This window comes from Triturus cristatus, chromosome 5_2 (genome assembly GCF_964204655.1).
Source record: "Triturus cristatus chromosome 5_2, aTriCri1.1, whole genome shotgun sequence".
NCBI classification, from domain to species: domain Eukaryota; kingdom Metazoa; phylum Chordata; class Amphibia; order Caudata; family Salamandridae; genus Triturus; species Triturus cristatus.
In genome coordinates, this window is record NC_140588.1 from 502829549 (window position 1) to 502851759 (window position 22211).

The 22211-nt window shown below is 44.1% G+C and overlaps 1 protein-coding gene across 1 annotated transcript in view; it reads right to left on the minus strand.

Annotated features, from left to right (window-relative positions):
• LOC146823217 (THAP domain-containing protein 1-like) overlaps positions 1–22211 on the minus strand; it is a 158830-nt gene that overhangs the window by 47147 nt on the left and 89472 nt on the right. Inside the window, exons 6-7 of the mRNA XM_085607511.1 lie at positions 16605–16682; positions 1523–1730 (exon numbers count right to left, since the gene is read on the minus strand). Of these exons, the coding sequence (XP_085463637.1) occupies positions 1523–1730; positions 16605–16682 (286 nt within the window). The remainder of the gene's footprint in view (positions 1–1522; positions 1731–16604; positions 16683–22211) is intronic.

Sequence of the window (22211 nt, forward strand, 5' to 3'; positions counted from 1 at the left end):
TCATGAGCTTGTAAAGAGGCAGAGGTGGGAAGGTGACTTGAAGCTGAAAATTATGTATGCAATATTCCATAAACCAGGTTTTTTGTTATATGCGAAACACTGCAGCACTGGCTCCTTGTAAGACTTTCATACCCTAGTTCTTGGTCTCATTGAGTAGACAATGAAAACTTACCTTCCCAACACCTATGTTGATGGGAAGGACAACTTGCTTTATAAAGAAGTACAAGTCACCGGCACAAAGCCGGGCACTACTTAGATCACATTCCCTCCCTAATTTGATCGCTAACTTGGCCGTAACTTAATACTACTTATAAAAAGCAACATCCTCTAGACTACACATTAAGAGAGCTGTAGAAATGGATATAATTTTCAGGACAACTTACACAACTTCTCCTACAGTTAAATAGGCAGAAAGTGCATCTGTAGAAAAAAGTGCAGAGATTTCATGAACTTCCACCAAGAGAAACGGTAAGATTTATCCAAGGCACTGAGAGAGAAAAGTATTGGCACTCCATTTTGTTTTAATTTGTTTTTATATGAAAAACCTACAAATCCATAGCCAGTTATCTCTATTTAATCTGCTTTTTCTTTGTTGCTGGCTCAATCAAAAAATATTAAAACATTGGCCTTAGTAGTCTTTTTTTATAACGGCAGATAAAATGGGTCTCTATCTCATGTTTTTCTTGATTCTAATTTTAGTAATATTTTTTCCATCATTACTACAAAATTTCCTGATATAAGGTCATTTTTGGTATCAGCCATCTGCTGTTCCATCAAACAGCACTGCACTATATGGCTATGGCTGCCCTCAGTGCATCCTGTGCTCCTTTAAAGAGTCAATTTAAATAGTCTCTGCATACATAAACCTTCTCCACATTGCCCACCAGTCGTGTAACACCTTACTGCTTCTCTGTACAGTCACCGAAAGTCATTCCTGTCACTTAATAAAAATGTTTAACATAAGGACAATAAGGAAGAGATACATAATGAAATAGAGATTAGGAAGTGAAAGTGAACCACCAAACTAAACCATATGAGGCGATCTTGTTCATCTTCATACAAGCCAATCAGATTTCAAACTTTACAGTGTTCAATATAATTTGTTACCCTGCCTCCACTGGACACTGACCAAGCAGGAGGTAGGATCAAGTATCACTCAGAATGGTAGTATTTACCTTATTTACTTAACATTTTCACATCACAAAATTCTGCACTTTTGGTTTGGAGCATATGATATGTGTATGACCGTTTGAGACAGTTTTTTTTAGCTCTCCATAAGGGTGCAGCTACTTAGGGTATTGCTCTGCAGCCCATCAGGTGTAAATGCAACCATGCTCTAGAACCAAGCGAAACAGGCTAGTAAAAGAGTAGGTAAAACACTGCAGGGAGGGTCAATATGAATGTTTTAATAGTCGTCTAGGTAGATCATCCAGGTTTCATTCACAGTAGAAGCACTGACCACTATTAAACTTAACGAATTATGATAAATATTTTAAAATGTTTTGCTTGAACACCTATTTACCTTCATATAGCTCGAGTTTCTTTTGAAGTTGTTTTGTCAATGAGTTTTTCTCACGAAGCTCTCTTTTGATGGTGAGGCACATCTGTCTAAGCCGGCTTTCCCTTTCTCTTGAATTCCGAAGTTGCCTTTCCTTCTGAGCTCTATCTTCCTCTGAAAACTGAAGTCTTCTTTTCAATGTTTCAATATCTGGGACAGAGTAATTATGTTCCTGCAGGAAAACAAGAAACAGAAAGTAGATATTCTTAAAAGATGCAGCTATTTGTATGAATCAATGTCCAATATTTAGTTGGTTCCACTGGTAAAATCATTTGAGGCCAGTGTTTTGTGGGTGCAAGATCCACCTGTGAGATTGGGAAAAGATGTTAATGCAGGTTTGCTGTTATGTTTCTGGGGCTACGCCCCTGCTGCTATTAAGAGTTTGCACCAAATTTGAGATTCAGCAGCACCTGACTCAGATTTACCCCTTTGATGACTTATTCATGTATTTGTATATTTTTCCAAAAGCAGTAACGTATGAATTGGCTAAGAAACTAACTTTTACCAATAGGTGGTAAGGTAATTTTGACCTTTTCGGGTAATTTAGATTTTTTTTTTTGCATTACTGAGATGTTTTAAAAGTGGCATACACAGAAGGGTGGAGAGGTCTGTGATCGCTCACAGTGGCAATATTGTGCATCATAATTTCAATGAGACAGACTATGCTTAATTTATTTAAGATCATCAATGGGTTAGCCAATGTATTGAAACAAAGAAAACAAACCTAAGAGAAACTATTAGGCAATGTTTCCCTCCTCTCCTTGATGTATAGAAAGGTTGTCACAAACCCCGGAAAGTAAAACTTCACTCTACATGATCAGATTTTTATCTTAATAAACAATCTATTATTTCAACTAAAATAATGCATACATTTTAACTGACAAGGTATTCTTTACAGCTAAACTACGCTCGCGCTGCTGCTAGCGACTGAATTTTTAACTATTCCTGTTTTGTATTTGATTTGTTGTTTCATTCATTTCCCCTGATTTTAACTGTGTTCAGGCTGGGATTAGGCTGGTAACTTTCCCCCCCTCTTACCGCATGTAAAATTGTCTTTATCACCGCCGTTTTGGTGGGTCCGGGTCACGGGGATTCCCCGGGGTGGACGCCATTTTGGTTTGGGCAGTGTATTTTCTGGCGGGCGCCATTTTGAGCGCTACTGCGCTCAGGTTAGCCTCGCGGGACGCCTACTTAAAGCCGCTTCCTCCCGCGCAGCGGTACCGCGCAGTGGGACGCCGTCGCTTAGCCGGAGTCGTGCCTGAGTCCTGCCCGTCTGCGCCTGTCCGCGCTAGGGACGTGCGGGACGTTGCAGGTGGGTGTGCTTGTATTTTTAGCTAGGGCGGAAAGATGATTACGTATTCTAATGAGACGTTACGGTCCATTGGATTGACCATCACTAAATGTAATCAGGTTATCCACCCTTTAAGTGGCCCTTACTGCTGCGCCTGTAAAGGTTGGGCTTTGGCCCCTCCCGCTCCTATTCGCCAGAAGCCTGCTGTTACTTCTACGAGTTCGACGAACGCCCTGCGGATATTTAGCCTGAATGTTAGGTCATTGGTATTGCACCATCAAGATATCCTTGACAGTATGCATGATGAGACCCCGGATTTTCTCGCCATCACTGAAACTTGGCTGCAGGAGGATGATGCAGCGAATATTAATCTTGCCTTTCCTCCGGAATATTCTATTTTCACCCTTAATCGCCCTACTAGAGGGGGGGGTATCGCACTTGCGGTGAAATCCAATTTCTCCTGCATTTGGAATGCTTTACATATTGCTAGGTGTGAGAGTGCCTCTTTTAAGATCGGGATTAGCCCCCAGTATTCGATCTCGGGGATGGTGGTCTATCGCCCCCCATGTAATGACGCTGCGTTTAGAGAGGCTTTCCCTGACGCTGTCAGCACTCTGGCAATTGGTTGTGCCAACTTCTCTATATTGGGAGATTTGAATCTCCATTTTGATAATCAGAGTGCCCCGGCTGTATGTAACTTTCTTGCGGATCTTGAGGCCTTTCAGTTGTTCCAAAAAGTCTCTCAACCCACCCATATAGGAGGGCATATATTGGACCCTTTTTTTTTACAAATTTAACGGAAGCCTCAATTCTTTCCGTTTCACCCCTTGGATGGACGGACCATTTTCTAGTGGATATTCGGGTTTTGTCACCTGGAATTATTCCAATTCCCTTAGCCCGATCAATCCCTAGAAGACACTGGAGTAAGCTTAGGTTAGAGGATTTTCATCTTGCTCGGACTACGGATCCGCTTGAACTTTCGGATGATGTTGAATTGGGCTATGACCAGTTCTGTAATTGGATTACCAGGGCGCTTGACTCCTTGATTCCCATACTGACTAGTAAAATTAGTCCCAGAAAGTCTAACCCCTGGTATGACAGCGCACTACGTGCACTGAAAGGGAACTGCAGGCGTGCCGAGAGAGAATGGCGGAGATCTTATGATACGGTGAAGAAAGCGCTGTATCTGGCCTCAATTAAGATCTATCACCGTGCCATATGTAGAGCTCGTGCGACGTTCTACTCTCTGGAATTCCGTAACAGCCCAAATCCATCTAAAACTATTTTCAAAGCTCTCAAGGATCTGCTGTCTAAGCGCACTACCTCTCCAGTTATGGCCTCTACCTCGCACTGTGAAGCCCTAGCATCTTTCTTTTTGGAAAAAGTGCAGGGCATCTATCGTGCTTTTCCTGGTATGGGACCCTCCCAGAAGGCTGTGGTGGTTGTCCCTGCCTTTCCCATGCTGGATTTTCTTCCGCAGCTTCTACCTGAGGCTTTTGACACACTGGCTCAGAAGGTCAAATCTGGCTCACCTTTGGATCCGGTCTGTCCTGCTCTGTTTAGGAACCAGTCTTTTGTGGGACGTCCTACAGTTTGTTCCTTGATTAACATTTCGCTGGCTACGGGCACGGTCCCAACCAAATGGAAGCGTGCAGTGGTTTCTCCTATTTTGAAGAAGCCAAGCTTGGACGCTTTGAGACCGGAGAACTACCGGCCCATCTCTTTGCTCCCTTGGCCGGCCAAGCTGTTGGAAGCTCATGTTAATCAGGCTCTCACCGACCATCTCACCCGAGCTAACATTCTGGATGACACCCAGAATGGGTTCCGGGCTGGGCACAGCACGGAGACTGCCCTTCTCGCCATGGTTGAACATCTGCGTTCGGTGCTGGATCAGGGACAGACGGCGGCGCTAGGGTTGTTAGATCTGAGCGCCGCCTTTGATACGGTCTCGCACCGTATCCTTCTGCACCGCTTGGAAGAGATTGGCGTTATGGGGTCGGCCCTTCAGTGGTTCCGTTCCTTTCTCGACGATCGGTCTTTTTGCGTTGCTACACCTCCTTATCAGTCCAAATTCCATCCTCTGGACTTGGGGGTGCCGCAGGGATCCTCACTGAGTCCCACCTTATTTAATCTTTACGTGAGACCGCTGGCTGATGTCGTCAAACAATGGGGCATGTATATGGTCCCATATGCTGACGACACTCAGCTGGCGGTTACTATCAGTGGGGATGCCGATGTGGACGCCCCCAAGTTCCAGAACGGGCTGAGGGAGGTGGCTAGCTGGATGACTGCCAACTGTCTCCAGCTTAACGCTAAGAAGACCGAGGTTATGATCGTCGGGAAGGGTAGGGATCTCTGGGGTGACAGATGGTGGCCGCCGGAACTTGGTGTGGCTCCAACTCCGGTTATGGAGTTGAGAAATCTGGGAGTGTGGTTGGACTCTACTCTCAGCTTTGTGGGGCACACCAAGAAAACCGCAGCATGCTGTTTTGGAGTCCTTCGGGGCTTAAGGCCTGTCCTTAAGTTTTTTGACCCCCCTACCAGGCAGATGGTGGTCCAGGCAACAGTTTTATCTCGCCTGGACTATGCCAGTTCGCTTCTGATAGGGAGTAATCAGGCAGAAATTGTTCGTCTTCAACGCGTTCAAAATGCCGCTGCTAGAGCCATTGTCGGCTTGCGTAGGTCATGCTCGGCTTCCAGCACTCTTCGAGCATTACATTGGCTGCCGATTAAGTCGAGAATTCATTTTAAAGTTTTATGTCTGGCTTTTAAAATTTTGAAAGGATCTGCCCCCCAGATTCTTTCGAATCTCTTGTCCGGTTATGTACCGACCCGCTCGTTAAGATCTTCGGGTCAAGCGCTTGCAGTAGTCCCGAGGTTCAAGCTTTGCCGAGGTGGTGGGCGCTCTTTCCGGATAAAAGCTGCAGCGCTTTGGAACGCGCTTCCGTTTGAGCTCCGCGCAATCGATGATCTTCTGTTGTTTCGGAAATCATTAAAAACTTTTTGGTTTTAATTGCTCCCTCTGTCTCGGTTCTGTGTTAGTATCTGTTGTGTTATATCTTGTCGCGCGCCAGGACGCCCCTTAGCTGGGGCAGCTGTGCGCGTTATAAATACTATTAACATAACATAACATAACTAGACAGTTAACAAAAATATTTTGAGCATATTCTAGGCTCCAGTTCAACTTCAAATATGTCAAAGGTACACTTGCCAGATACATTTTACTCATCCCAAAGATTCAAACGCTTTTTTGTGACAGAAACTGTATTAACGTGGTTTTCACATGCACAACACCCCCTGGTTTTACAGAGATTGGTTATATAATTGGTTATATAAACACACCGTTGTGTACCAGACCCATCGCCTGAGGAAACTACAATTCCTATCACTTCTATGAATCTCACACCCTTCACAAGACACCCACTTTTGTTTTTTTAACAGAATAGACGAATGCCAGATCACCAATTATTTGCGGCAGACTAAGATTATGTAAGTGTACCGTTTACTTATAACAGGTTTAGAACAGGGTAAGAGAAAATGTGATTAATCATAAACATTACAATAAGCATCGGCAAAGGCAATAATTCTGGTTTTAATGTACGAAAGTATGCAACAAGCATTTGTGCGTGCCTAATTTAGAACATTAAATTCAGACTTATTGTCTTTGCAAATGCTTGTTAACGGTATAATGAGCACTTCAGTAGGCAAAATGTGATTCCTGACTGAAATGTTTTAAAAAAAACAGCTTTCTGTATGCAATGCATATGTGACAAAAATAGGTGTCAAGTAGTCCCTTGCGCACCTCATTGTTACACTCCATATGAAGTGATGATACACCAAACAGTCAATTGCACAAGGTGAGAGGAGATACTGATCTGGGTGTAGCCAAAGCCCACTTTATATATATTTTAAAGAATTGGTAACAACAGGACTTACAGACAGCTGTGCAGTCAGGCCAGACCTAAAGAGAAGTAATAGTGTAGCATTAAAGGATAAAGACAGTCCAGAGCAAATGCCCCAAATTTGTCTTCAAAGACTCAGTTTTCCATACTGTTAACAAACACTGGACATTTTACTAGAATCCACACTTTCCTTTGAGTGTAATATAAATGGCACGACCAGAGCATCACCATTATGCTAGATTGCTTCTAATAGATGAAACGTTTTTTAATAAAATAACATTACAATGTTCAGAATTGTTTGTGTGGGAAAAACCTGATTATTTCAAGATTATGCTTGGGGCATTATTCAAAAACCTTCTGAATATGTTCCATGTAATGTGGTCTGCTCACAGAAATGCTAAAAGTAACCTCCATAGTGTACGTTTCATCCATGCTCTGGAATTCTTTCACTTCCGGTAAATAAATGTGTACTGTGTATTGATCCACAAAAGCATATCCACACCAGCATTCACTTCCTTTTTAAATAGCACCCCTCTTAGTATATTTTATATTCTGCCTCAGCCTAGCACTCAATTTTCTAAAGAAAGTGCCCTAAATTTGATCCCTTTAAATTTCTAGTGTTGGGCAAATTTAGCTGGGAGTTCTGCTGCATCACCAACTCAGGGTCCCACTGGTGTTATCACTGCACCAGTTTGTGCAAAAGAAGCCGCTGTTAGGAAGTGGACATAAGAAATAATGGAGAATCCAAGCATAATCAGAACTTGCCATAGTAAGCTCACATAGCCTTGTTAAGGATCTGAGAGCAATGTGAACCCCACCCAAGCCAGAGTAATATGTAAAGATGACAGATCAATGAGTATGCATCATGACTGCAGTCTGGTTCTAACCAGAAGCTGGTGAGCCTGTTACTCAGTGGAATTTATAGGAGTAGATGAGTTGGAAACCAACCAACCTGAAGAGAGCCAAGGAACTCTGGTTCACAAGTGTTGGATGCACCTGTCCAGCAACAAATGCAGCCAAAAAAGACACAGCTTGGAGTTCTGCTGCATGTTGGGAGTACAATTGTGAAGTCAGAGGCTTACAGACCTTGCTGTATGAAGACTGGGAGGAGATAAAGCTATGAATATAGTAAAAGAACGCAAGAGTGGAGACCGTTGTAAAAGTCAGATGCAGAGTTATCATGTCTCTTAATGGCAGTGCTCCAATAAGTTTCCCTGATGAGGTGGTATGGAGTTGAGTGGGCAGAATGACTTCTCATGTCTCGGGAGCCACCACCGGTCCTTTTACAATATCATGACAACTATTTCCAAGCAGGAAACAGAAGGAAAGGTCTACTTTCATATGGGCATACTTAGATTGGAATGGAGTTTGTAAAAACAGAGAGGATGCCTATTGAGAAGACTCTCTTAAACAGGTTACAAACATTTCAGGTAAATCACACCTAACACAGAGATGGCAGGTCAGCATGGGCAGTTTCTACATTGGGAAAAACTGGACCAGCAGAATGTGACCTAAGGCTAGATGTACAAAATAGAGGGATTCATGGTTTTGTTGCAATATGAGGAATGGTGTGCAAACAGAATGAGGGATCCTGGAAACATTTCCTAGAAGCTGTTTGCTCATTGAAGTGCATTATAAAGAAAGTGAGGCCCAATTGTAGACTGTGACGTTTTAGGAGCTTCACATACCAAGCAAGCAACCCAGTCTGATGAGAGTTGCTGGTTACTTGAGTTTTGGGTTAGGGCATTCAACTGAGTAACAGGATTTGTAAACATATTTAGGTTTTCTTCTTAACTCTTGATCCACGCCCAATCTCTCCCATGTTTTTTAAGGCTTTCATCTGAAGAAAACATCAACATGTTTCTAATTCCTTAAGGTCACGAGGAAAATAAAAAGAAATGCATCGCCATAAATTTAAAAGCTGTGTATTTTCATTTCAAGTTCCCTGTACAAACAAAAAATGCTTCAAATAGTAAATATCTAATTGAAACCTCACTCCAGATACTACCCAATTAAAAAAAAAATTTACAGAATCCTGAGATTTTTAAATCAACATACTGAGTAAGAACGAAATCTAATGTGCAAAACTATCTGCCTTTAGTCGCCATGACTGACTGCCTTGAATTGGATATCGTTTGAGAAGAAAAACTTAACAAAATCAAAACTGTAAAGCCAACTGCCACAGAACGACAGTCCAAGGACATCAAGGTGCCTTCTGCTACTGTATTAGATGTCTCTCTGCAACCCAAGCAGTCGTTTGATGACTGCAGTCCAGGGTAGAGATCCTAAAACAAAGTAAACATGCTGCTGCCACAGCACTGCATCACTTGCCATTTTGCACGACTATCAGGAATGCTGCTGTTGAGGTAGACTCTCACAGGCACGACGGCAGCATGTATTGCTCGGTGGAGAGCCAGCCTTTTCTTGACACCTACAGTCAAAGAACCCATTACTTTACCTGGATGCAGGGATATCCCTCGGTAGCTAGAGGTTCAACCATTAGCGAAAGCAGAGGAAAGTTTTCACCAGAGACAGAAACTCTATTTAAAATAAAAAGGTGTGACCTGTGCTCCAACCCTAAAGGAACAGGCCAATAGCATGGGTCTCCTGAATGTCATAATTTCCTACATTTAATCCAATCACCTTTACAGGGGTGGGACCGCTTTAGGAGGCACTGGACTCGAACTTGGTTCCCCAGTTCCAAAGTCGGTAGCTCTGGACATTAGGCCACATCACCTACCCCAAACATTCACATTACGAAAATGTGTCCTTTAAAACTGCATGTTACCTAATTTTCTTAGCCTAAACCATATACAAAAATGAATTTATATTTCTTTGTAGGCATCACAAATCGAAAATCACAAGTAGTTATAATAATTAAAAATAGTTACTATCCCTCTCTTTCCTTTCAACAACGGGCTTGTTTTCAGACTTGATCCATTACTAGGGATGTCATCACAAATTGACGAGCTGTAAGAATCACTTGACTTTAAAAAAAAATGCAAAAAACATTCTTGACACTTTCTGGCCTTTGCTTGGCAATCCAAGCTCTTGGAATCTCCAGTAATGAGGATGGCAACTACCCACCATTCTAGTGGAAATTCTAAAACACACCTTGCATCCTCTCAATGCACTCCAGCATTAATTGACAAGATAAGTGCGAGAAACACTAATTTGTGCCCCATTAGCTTCCCCTAGAAGCCAGAATCAAATTTAATTTGACACTCACATTTCCCAAAAACATCCACATTGCCCAACTACGATACTTACACTAACTCCATAAAAAGCTGATAAGACAGCAAAAGTATAAGGGGGTAAGAACTATTAGGATTGGAGCCGAGAAAATTAAATAAGAGTAGCATCCCTCACTAGAAGAATGAGATACAGTAATGCCTTCAGATTTGGAAAAACTGAAAGCACTCTTCTTCAACGTTACTTTGAATCTTCCGGCTCAAAAAGATCATACTTTATACTGTCTGCCCAGCTCCTCTTACATATTCCCCTCTCTACTGTGTCTAAGCCCTCTTTGTACCCCACCGCATTCTGGTAAGCGCTACTTCCCCTGCCTTGCCTGGGAGTAAGAGTGCATTGCTTTTCACTTTGATGAACAGCCACACATGTTTGCTGTAAGTCTCAGAAGGCATAGAATTGGACACTCATATGTGAATCAACTTAAGTCCCCATGAATTTGGGTACTGGAATGGGATCTAGACTTCTTTGTGAACACAGTAGCCAAACAGGCAAGGAGGTGATTGCTGGCAACATGGATCATTTGTGATGCAGCTATTTTACTTTGCTTTTCAGAAATTGCCCTGTCAATTTCTATATTCCAACATGAGCCCTCATTTACTGTAATGCCCCAGTACTGGCAAATCCAAAGTGTCAATAGTTGCCATTGCATCCCTGCAGAACAAAGTGGAACTATCCTTTTAAATAAGCATTTCTAATGCAGGATCCTATTTAATAAACATGGACCTGCCAAAAATATCTTTACAATTCATGCTTCATGCGCAAAATCTCAAGTTGACCCCTAAAGGTTCCAGTTATTTATTGCTGTCACATTTAACAGTGCTGAAATAAAGGGGGCATGGCCTAGAGAGCAAAGGGGTAAGGCGTGCAGCAGGGCTGCTCTTACTGACCCACCTCAGTACAAAAGTAATCCTACATGCAAGCCACTGAAAATGTTGCTAAACTTTAGGAGGCTTCCCTGCTCAAGTCATGCCAACAGGACCGAACAGTGAGTGGGCCCTTTGAATGTGGTATTCAGCCCGATTGTCGCTGCTGGGAAGAACAATATGATGCTGAGGAAATGAGCAGTGGCGCAAGGATGGGGGAGACAGCTTTGAAAAGGAGCACTGGATGTCCTGTGCATAGGAGACATTGCCCCACATGCGAGAAGTCCACTCCCCCCACCCTAGAGTTGATGTTTAATGGAAGTTGGGGGCTATTGGGCAGTGCTCTGACTCCAGGACGGGTGGCACTGAAATGTCAGGACCGGAGTGGACGAACGGAGGGGCCGGCGAGGCGCCTGCTTTTGTTGAGGCAGTGGCACAGGGGCATTGGAACAGCCAGGCTGAAAGAGGTGGAAGGAAGACTCATAAAGTATGGGATCATGGTAGATGGCCGTGAGTGAAATCGATGTCCCCCCCCACCCCAACAGGTGACCCTACAACAAGACAAAATGTGGATTGTGGAGACCTGTGCTGTATGAAAAAAATGAATCCTGATGGGAGTTTGGCAAGGCCGGACCCCAATTATGGATTTTGAATTCCTGAGGAAGGATATATGAGGTTGGAATTTGAGGGGCAGATATGTGCACCAGGTGTGAAAAAAGTGTGAGAAAACTGATGGGGGCAGTGCCTCCCGGGTGCATGGCCTCTTGTGGTCATTACAATAGTGGAAAAACACATGCACTGCAAGGTTGAACGATTACATGATGTTGAAACCCAAGTAAGTTGGGAGGCCGCTGATGGGCAAGTGTGGGGACTCCAATAGTGCCAGTACAGATACTGAAGATATGCTGAAGACAGTTGAAACGACGCTGGAGGGACACAATAAGACGTTTGACATCATCTTGCAAGCCATACTTGATACAAAGACCGCATTGGAAAGTAAGATTGACAATATAGAGGTAATTCTGTTAAAAACAGGTCACAGGAAGTTAGTAGACAGAGTGACTGAGAACAAATCCACTTCGGTGTTCCAAAGCTCCACTGTGCGAGACTTGCAGAAGTAAGTGAAAGAACTGAAGGTGGCGGTTGAGCTTCTCCATCATAAGGCAGAGGATGTTGAAGGGTGCTCAAGGCACAATAATATTGGTTAGGTGAGTGTACCTGAAGATGCGAAGGGGCGGTGCACAGAGTTTTTCCTGCAGAAACGGTTGACAGATGACATCTATGGAGGGACAACAGAGCAACTCTTGATGGTGGAAAGAGTTGTGTGCCTTCCAGACCATTGGTAGCCTGAATACTGAATTTTCAAGTCTGCGTTCACATCCTACAGTCATTTTGGGAACATGTCCTGTAGATCATAAATAACAGCCCATGGGCAAGGTCGGAGACATACTGTTAGGGATGTTAAACAAATGTTACGCAAATAGGGAATTAAATATGCCTTGTTGTACCCAGCAAAGCTAAGGGTCATCTTGTTTGAAGAGTTGCACTTCGGCACCTCTCATGATGAAAAGAGAACGTGGCTGAAATCTATTGGGCATGTCAAGATCTGAGAGCCAGGGTAGGTCATTCCATGGGCAAAAACTCAGATGCACCAACAGAAAGACGAGGTAAGAACCACAAATATGACGGATACTGGAAGAGAGGGCAAACCTAGTAAAGGTGGTCACAGCCTATAGAGATCAGCAGGGCTTGACAGACACAAAACACAAAAATATAAGCGACAAGGATTCGGAAGTGTCCCATGATCCCACTGCAGACCATATTGCATGACATGGTGGGCGTGGGGGGAGGGGGTAATATGCTAACCAGCGAATGGAGAGATTTTGTCACTTCTTGTGATGCTGAGGATCAGGAGTAGAGGATGTTTAAGGTAGAAAGAGAATATTGAGACCATCAATGTGAAGTACCAAAAGTACAATGGATGTGCTTGTGGGTGTTTATAGTGAAGGCACTCAGCTTAGAGTGTTACCTCCTGAATTACATGCACCACAATCTTTTCAACTGGAAATGAGAGCTATTTGTATAAGTTTTTGGGAAACACTGGCGAAGAAATTCTTTGACTCTGAGCCTGGGGGAAGGGATAGCAGCAGCTGGAGTGCATAAGCTAAGAGATATGTCGAACTGGATCAATGACACAAACATCAGGCACTACAACCAAAGGTCCTGCCTAATAATAAGGTTTGCGCCGCAGAGTCATTATAAGCCTCTACTGCCTAATGGGAGGAGGTGGGAACCATCAGGGCGCAGCAGATATCATTTTACTACGTGGAATGTAAGAGGGCTTGGAGCCCCATTTAAGCATCATAAAGTGTTTTCCTATATGAAATATAGGAAGGATATAATGGGATTTATATTTCGGCGGATGGGATATCTGTCACCGTTGTGACGGAGTAACCCATCTACCAAGATCTAAATCCGGCCCTCTGCTCCTAAACCTATTCGGTGGCCGTCTGGCTGAGATGAATGAGGTGGATATTGGTATGGAGTAAAGATTATAAAAAAGCTCTAGAAATTGAGAAGGACGGGTTGATGCTCCCACTGCAAGTAGCTCCCTGTAGATCTGTCACAAAATGTTGGTACTTGGGTGAAGCAGGGGCAATTCACTGATGCCTGGAGGAAAACAAATACGAACAAGAGGGAGTATTGTTTCAACTCTCCTGTTCATGGGATACACACAAGATCAGACATGTTCATACTGAAGTTTGGAAGAGAAAAGGAGATGGAGTTTGTGTGATTATCTTTGTCGGTCCAATTCCGACCATACCCCCATGGCAGGTATAAGTCGTATTGGGCAGGCCACACCTGGTGATCACTACATGACAATTACATGTGGAGGCACTGGCAGATGCCCCCTTTGGGCTGCAGTGGGGGAACACATTGGCAACTACTATAAAGAGAACAAGCGTAAGGCGAGAGATACAATAATGTAATGGTACACCTTTAAAGTTGTAATAAGGGGAATATGTAACAAGACTACCTATTGTACTACATTGGCCATTAATAAACTGATGAATATACTTAAGGAGAAACTTTGAGACTTGGACAAGAGGGTGCCGGTGTATCCTAGCTGTCATGAGTCAAGGACAGTTATAGGGAAGTAACATCAATAGCTGGCAGATTGCAGAGGAGAAGGTATAGAAAGTACATCAGCAAGCAATACACTTAGGGAGTAAGAGTGGGATGCTTCCTGGCTAGGTTGCTTCAAGCAGACACAAACAAAACACCTATCTGTGCTTCCAGGGGAGAGACAGATTATATATTGCACACACAGAAAGCAATTAAATAGCTCTTTATGGCATACCATGGCAATTGGTACTCAGTTCCTCGGTGTGTGGAGATGGAGCAAACTGATCAATACTTAGGGTACATACCTATGCTCGGACTAGATGTGGGCTCATACGAAGCATTGGAGGTCCCGCTGTCCATTGAGTTTCTGCGATGGAAGAGTTGGCTAGGGGGAGGAGGGCCTTCTGCCAGAGTTTTATGTAGCATATAGGGGGCCGTTAGCCTCACAATTGTTGCGTGTGTATAATGGTACATTTCATAGAGGTGTGCCACCAGAGTCGATCAGAGAGGCCACGATAGTGGTCCTGCCAAAAGCGGAATGTGAATCACTGGATCTTAAATCATAGAGACCATTACCTTTGTTAAACATTTAATATAAGGTAAGGGGGAAATTATTAAATAAGAGGTTGACTCCAGCTGTAAAAGAATTGGTACAGTCGGACGGGAACGGTCTTACCTCATGCTGCAATAAACATATTAACTTTAGGCACATATTTCATGTGATGGAAAGAACACTTTGTACAGAGCAGATTGCAGCACTCGCCTTGCAAGGTATCGAAAAAGCTTTTGACAAACATCTATGGCCCTTGTTTGCGGTACTCCACAGGGTAGGGGTGAGAGAGACAATGTTGAGATAGGTTCAATTATTATACACTGAACTGATGGCAATGGTTTAATTGGTTAAGACATTTTCAAAGCAATAGGACATTTATAATGACACTAAGTAGGGGTGGTGTCCCCTTTCATTTCTGTTGTTTGCTCTGGTCATAGAATCCTAGACCTGTATCTTGCATGGGATGGCACAAGAGTGGGGAATATGTCTTGCACGGGATGCACATATAATATCACTATATGCAGATGACACACTCCAATTTCTAAGAGACCCCACGTATAGATAACTGCAACTGATGTATATGCTGTGGGCTTTTGTTGAGATATCTGTACTGAAAGTTAATTGGGATTCATCCTGCCTGTTTCTGATACACCCGCTAACTGAGCCAAATGAGGTGGTGATACAGGACTATGCCCAAATGGGCTTCCTCTTTCGTCACTACGGAGAGAGGCGATTGCAAAAATCTTAATTCTGTCAAGGATATAATACCATTTCATAGCACTTCCTATAATTTTAATCAGTGCATTTTTCACAGAACTGAATGGTCTCTTGTTGGATTTAATATGTGCCAACAAGAGAAACAGGATCGCTATAGGAAAAACTATGAAGCCATTGAATGAGGATGGAATGCGTACTCTAAATATTGAAGTGTTTACATGGTGGTGCATTAAATTTGGCCAACGTGCTGGATGGGTTGTGAAAGGGATATGGAAGGCGCAGAGATAACAGTCACACTAGAGAGAAATTCTATTATTAGGGTAACGCTAAGTTATGTCAAGCTCCTGGGTTCGCATCTCATGGCTCTTCATACGGTGAGGTATTGCTGGCAAAGATATATGATGATGGCTAGGATGACAATGGAGTAGGCACCGGAGCTACCAATATGGTGTTTGCCAAAATTTGGGGCACTGGTGAAGATATAAGATCCCTTTGGCTTGAGGCTGCGATCCGAATTATGGGGGACCTGTAGTCTTAGGACAGACTTTACTCATTTGCGACAATGAGAGAGGAGTACGGAGCGGTTACTGTGAGTTTATGGCATATGAAGCAGTGGCAAGAGCAAGTGGGGAGGCTTGGGCTGCAGACAAAAATGAACCCACAAAGTCAGAGGTAGTCACCAAGATATTAGCTCAGGGACAGCAGGCACGCGGTAACCATTCTGGTCTTGACTACTGTCCATACATTCTCCACTGTCATGTTAATATTTAAAGTAAAATGGGAACAGAAGCGGGGGAAGAGATTGCAGATAGTGACAGGGCACTATTATGGAATACATGGGTGCGCTTGTTGGGAACAAATGGTGAGAATAAATGCAACTAAACAGAGGGGAAAACTTGTGGACCAGGTGTTTGTACTAGCCAAGAGAAATGTTGCAATGAGTTGGAAGGCAAGAAGAGAACCAGAGGTTAAGAGATGAAACCAAAGTTAACTGCAAATGTAATAATTCAAATACTAAAGGACAGTGTAGCTAATGTTTAAATCCACAAAACAATATGTTGTGAAGCTTTAAATTATTTTAGGCTAGAAGCCGTAAATTGTCAGAATAAGTTTATGATACTTTAAGTGGAATGCAGAAGAAAATTAAGAAAATCAAATACCCTGCAGTGCAATGAATGTGTCCATATTCCTTTGTGCCTCCACAATAGCTCCTTATACGTCATTCATTGAGACATGCCACTCAGTCTTCTAGATGTGTTTAGCCTGTGAATTAAAACTATTAATAAAATGCTTCAATTAAATGGTGTTTGCCCCAGTGAGTGTTTGATCCAGATGTACCAACCTGTCTGATAGCATCACGTGAAGCCAAAATTACTCCAATAGTGGCCTTCCTTTTCCTTCTTCCCAGTCTGTCTTTTGGCTAAACAAAATAAACACAAATGTCAATAGAGTACAAAACGTAGTAATTATTTGCAGTTGCTTGCTGAACCCTGGGATAACACTTTCAATACCCAAAAACGATAGAAACACGTTTTAAGTAAGTGTGTTTTCCCCCAAAAAAACAAAACTAACATTCTAGTAGCTGCAGTACTGAAGTTCGGAAACATAGCAAATGTTGCAGTGGTTACCAAACCTGAACAATGACACCAAAGCTTTGGAGTGTGCAGCTTCCTGTTTTTTACATCTTCCACCCAGGAAGGAGGTACACAGCAGTAAAAGGCAATAGTGATGTTTTACCGTATGTCAATACGTCCTTCACTAAAAGCTAACTGAACCACAGTGGCATGGGTAGAACTCCCATAACAACATTTCACTCTCTCTAGGCTGAGCCCAAGGTGGATCTTTCAAGCTGTCCAGTTGGCATTTTCTCACTTCTGAATTATCAAAATCATAGTTCTAGCAGGCAACTGTATGGCAGAGCAGTTACTAGAGGTCAGACCATGGATGTCGGGGATATTGGGATGTCAAAGGGTTATATACTACAGACTAAGTGATCCTTGTAGCCCATCACCATCTTTATCACCCTCACAGAGTGACCATGCAGGTTCCCAGTTAGAGTTTATATCCATAGTATGTCAGGCTGAGGTGTGGGAAGCTCTGAGAGGCAGACAGTCAATACCTATCATAACCACTCTGCCTATTCTTGCATTAACCCTAGGATTGACAGCCATAATGTGTTACCGTGCAAATTAAACCATAAATGCTGGCAAGCCAACTTAGCCTTCCATAGAGAAACATATTTAGAGAACACACCCTGATCCTTTTTGAAAGGCTTTCACAGCGTATACTGTGTATAATCCACCAGAAGATGGATTCTTTAGTGTTACCTTGAAAAACTGCAGTTTCATGAAGAATAAAACAATTTCCTATGACCTTCAGTTCTAGGGAGAGGTGACTTTTATTCCACCAGAAGACTTTGGAACCGTTAATTTATTTTTTCATAACGTAATTTTATTGTTGACAGCCGGTACAAGACTGGAGCCACTAGGGACACTAGTAATACACAAGTATTATCAGAGGTAATGATATCAACATTTCCAGTAGTACTGTAACATTGTTTGTGAAATAATTGTTTTACATAATATCTTTCTTAAAACAAACAATAGTGCCATATAAAACTTGCTGGAGAAACAGGTAGATTTTAAATGCAGGGGTTTAAGCCATCCAGTATAAAGACAAATATGATCATCATTCGAGTCCCAGCACAATACAACCATCACAACACCTCCCCGACAGCAGAAGCAGGGGAAACTGGTTCTAAATATAACCCTCTGTATTCCGCCCATCTTTCCCATATTTTAAAATGTTTCTGGGGCACCCCTTCGCCTTAAAAACGGGTATTTCAAGACCCATAGTAAAATCTAGGCCTTTCTTCCATATTGCCACTGATGGCGGGGATTCATCCTTCCAAGCTCAGGCAATATCTTGTTTAGCCAAAGTGAGGCCGAGGAATAACAAGTGACAGTTGTATCTATTACCGCCCAAGCCCTCAGTAATGTGCAGCATGACCAATCGTGGAGATAGCAGAATATCTCAGCCTAGGACCTCCGATAAACATGTGGTCACCACTCTCCAAATCCTCGACAGGGTCGTACACTGCCATACCGTGTGTATAAAGCTACCCTCAGATGTTCCACAGCGCAAGCAATGCGGGGAGGCGATCAGGCCAGAGCGCCACAGCCTGTGTCTGGCATAATAGACCCGGTGTAAATATTTGAATTGGATAAGTCGCAGGTGGGCCGCGATCGCCGCACTGCGTGTGGACTCCAGTGCCTCCACCCAATCGTCCTCTTCTAGGGGGTGTAGATCCAGTTCCCACACGTCTCTGATTTTATGTAATGTTGTAGGGCTATTGTTCAGGAGTGTGCAATATATTTTGGTTATTTTATGGTCTCCCAGCTCGCCCATGAAAACCTTCGCTTCTACGGGATTAAAGTCAGGTATATCGGTTGGTTGTGCTAGGTACGGGGTGAAGGCATGTCGAAATTGAAGATATCAATAGAATTGTGAACGGGGCATGGCATATTCTGTCTGGAGTTCCTGGAAGGACTTTAGGTTCTGACCATGTATAACTGCTCCCACCGTGTCTATCCCGATGGCCTCCCAACCCCGAAAGCCAGAAAGCTGTGTCAGCTGCGGTAACTGACCGTTTTGCCATAGGGTGCTTTCCCTCGTAAGCTTCCTCCACCACCCCACTGTACAAAGTGCGCGTTTCCAGATCATGAATACTGTTCTGGTTGCAGGTGGCAGTTTCCTAAGTGTCGGCGCAAAAATACAGGACCATATGTAATGACTTGGTGCCCAGCAGAAAAACGTTCATCCGTGTATGCTAGGTCCCCTCTATCGCCATACCACCAATTGTTAAGAACGAGAAGATGTGTCGCAGCATGGTATGCCTGGACACCCGGGGTGGCGATGCCACTGCAGTACGTGGACTGGAAGTAGGTCCTCAAAGCTACTTGTGCCGCACTGCTCCCCCCAGAGGAATCGGGACAGAATTGCGTTCAGTTGGCGAAACCATGTCAGCCGTGTTAGGTATAGGTGGTTCTGGAGCTGATGTAGGAGGCGGGGCAAGGAGACCATTTTAAATATGACAGATCTGCCAAATAGGGACAACGGCAAATGCACCCACAGACGAACCTGGTCTCCTATCTGTGTCCACAGTGGGGCCAGATTTCTGTCCCATGCGATAGACTGGGATGTCGAGAGAAACACCCTGAATACCTGAAGCCATCTGGGACCACCGCCACCATCCGCCCAACTGATCTCCCCCATGCAGGGGCCACAGACAGGATTTGCTCCGATTCATGTAAAGGCCCGAGGTATCACTGAAAATCTACATGATTCTGAGTAGATGTGGCCCAGTCCTATCGGACCATGTGAGGAAGAACAGTACATCATCCGCATAGAGTGCTATGGGGTCCGAGACCTCCGACGACCACTCAAAGCCCTGGACCTGTGCATCCATTTTCACCCAGGCCGCCAGCGGTTCCATGGCCAACGCAAAGAGATATGCGGAGAGGGGACATCCCTGGCATGTTACCCGTCCAATAGAGAAGCTTCTCGGTGTGGAATCCGCCACCTGGACTGATGCCATGATGTCAGTTATAAAAGACGTAATATATTGAGTAGGCGGGGGCCAATATTTAGGCGGCTAAGCAAAGCAAAGAGGTAGATCCAACTGAGGGAATCGAAAACCTTATCGATATCCGCAAAGAGGAGTGCGGCCTGTCCCTCAAGTCGGTCGACAGCAGCTATGGCATTGTGTGCACGCCTAATAATATACCGTGTGGCACGGCTAGGCATGAAGCCGGCCTGATCAGGGTGGACTAAGTCCGTGATATGGGGAACCAAGTGATTGCCTTGGCCAATGGCTTAGCCCTCAGCGTTGAGAAGAGATATCGAGCGATATGACGAGTAGTGTTCCGGCAGGCGGCCCAGCTTTAAGAAAACAACTATCTCCATGTGTGTCCAGTCCGGCGGAAGACAGCCATCTTCCACAGCAGCCTGAAGAGCCACAAGGTATGGTTCCATCAACTAAGATTGATGTTTTTGAAGGGAAGCCATTTGGACCAGGTGCCCTCCCCGAGCGCATATGTTATGTTATGTTATGGGATTTTCTATAGCGCGTGAATCACCCGGGGGCATCTCGGCGCTTGCTTTGATTGTTTCTGAGGACGGAAGGAAAACGGGAGAAAGAGGAGGATCCTTTTTATCATTATGGAGCAAGGAATAGCAAGGTTTTCAGTTTCCTCTTGAATGTGGCAAAGGTTGGGCATTTCCGGGTGTCGATTGGAAGCAAATTCCAATACCGTGGCACGAGGCAGGAGAATGACTTAGCCCCGGTGCGGACCCGCGGATTCTAGGCGTTTTCAATAATTCCATGGTGTTGGAGCGTAGATTTAAGATCGAGGTTTTTTTCATTAGTTTATCGGCCAGGTATTTGGGGCCCAGGCCGTTTAGGGCTTTGTACATGAGGCAACAGGTCTTGAATTGTGATCGCTTCCTAATAGGAAGCCAATGCAATTCAGCTAAAATGGGGGCTGAAGAAGAGCCGGCCGGGCGATGAAGGATCATTCGAGCCGCCGTGTTCTGAATGACTTGCAACTTCCTTAACCGGGAGGGGCCGAGTTCAGTCAGAATTGCGTTGCCACAATCGAGGCGGCTTATCACCAAGGCCTGTACTAACGTTTTTCGGTGCTTGATGGGCATATACGGGAGCATCTTCCTCAACAGCCGCAAGCTATAGAAGCAGGAGCTGGCGATTTTGGCTATATGCTCTTTCATAGAGAGTGTTTTCTCAAGTGTGAACCCCAAGTTCTTCACTCGGGGTTGGAGCCGTGCCCAGGTCCTTAGGCCACCATTCTGTAGACCAAGAGAGAGAGGCCTTACCTACTAGCAGGATCTCCGTCTTACTAGGGTTTAGCTGAAGGAGGTTCTCTGACATCCATTTAGAGATGGCCGACATTCCTGCTGCAAAGCGAAGGTTTTCGGCCGGGGCGTTAGGATTGATTTTGAAAATAAGTTGCGTATCATCCGCATATGAAATAATCTCAAATCCACAGGTTTCGGCAATTTTGGCTTGTGGAGACATATAGAGATTAAACAGCGTAGGACTTAAGCAAGACCCCTTATCAAGCCCGTGTTTGTTTGATCTGAAAGGACCAAGCATGGTAGTTTGGTTTCTTTCAGCCAGGAAGTTTTGAAGCCATTTCAAAGCTTGTTCTTGAATGCCACAGTGTCTCAGTCGTTCAACCATTTTGAAGTGTGACACCGTGTCAAATGCCGCGGAGAGATCTAGGAGCACCAGGATGGCTGATCCCCCTGCGTCCATTTCTAGCCTCAGCGAATCTGTAACCGCAAGGATTGCGGTTTCAGTGCTGAAGCCTGGTCTGAAACCGCATTGTGATGGGTCCAGTTGTTCATTCACTTCCAGCTAATGGCTCAGCTGTTTGTTTATGGCTGTTTCTAGAGATTTTGCCAGCAGCGGGAGTAGGGATACAGGTCGGTAATTAGCAAACATAAGGGGGTCTGCTGTGGGTTTCTTCAACAGAGGGCGGACGAAGGCTTCCTTCCAACTTGGAGGAATAGTGCCCGATTCTATGGAGCTATTAAAAATCACTCTGTCTTCCGAGGCACAGCAAGGAGCAATAAGGGCAATTACCCTAGGAGGAAAAGGTAAGCTGGTGAACCAGATTTCGCCGATACGAGAAGGGAGTGGACTTCCGAATCTGTTAATGGTGTGAATTGTCTAAGTCTACTCGTAGGCTGAGGTTCTGGTTCAAAATGGTTTGTGCGAAAAGAGTTGGTGTGAGATTGTGTGGGGACAAAATTGGTGTAAATCACGTTAATTTTTTCCTCAAAATAAGTTGCTAACGAGTCACATAAGACTTGTGACTCAATTTGAGGCAATATGCACGCCTGGGGATTAACGAAGTCTTTAACAATT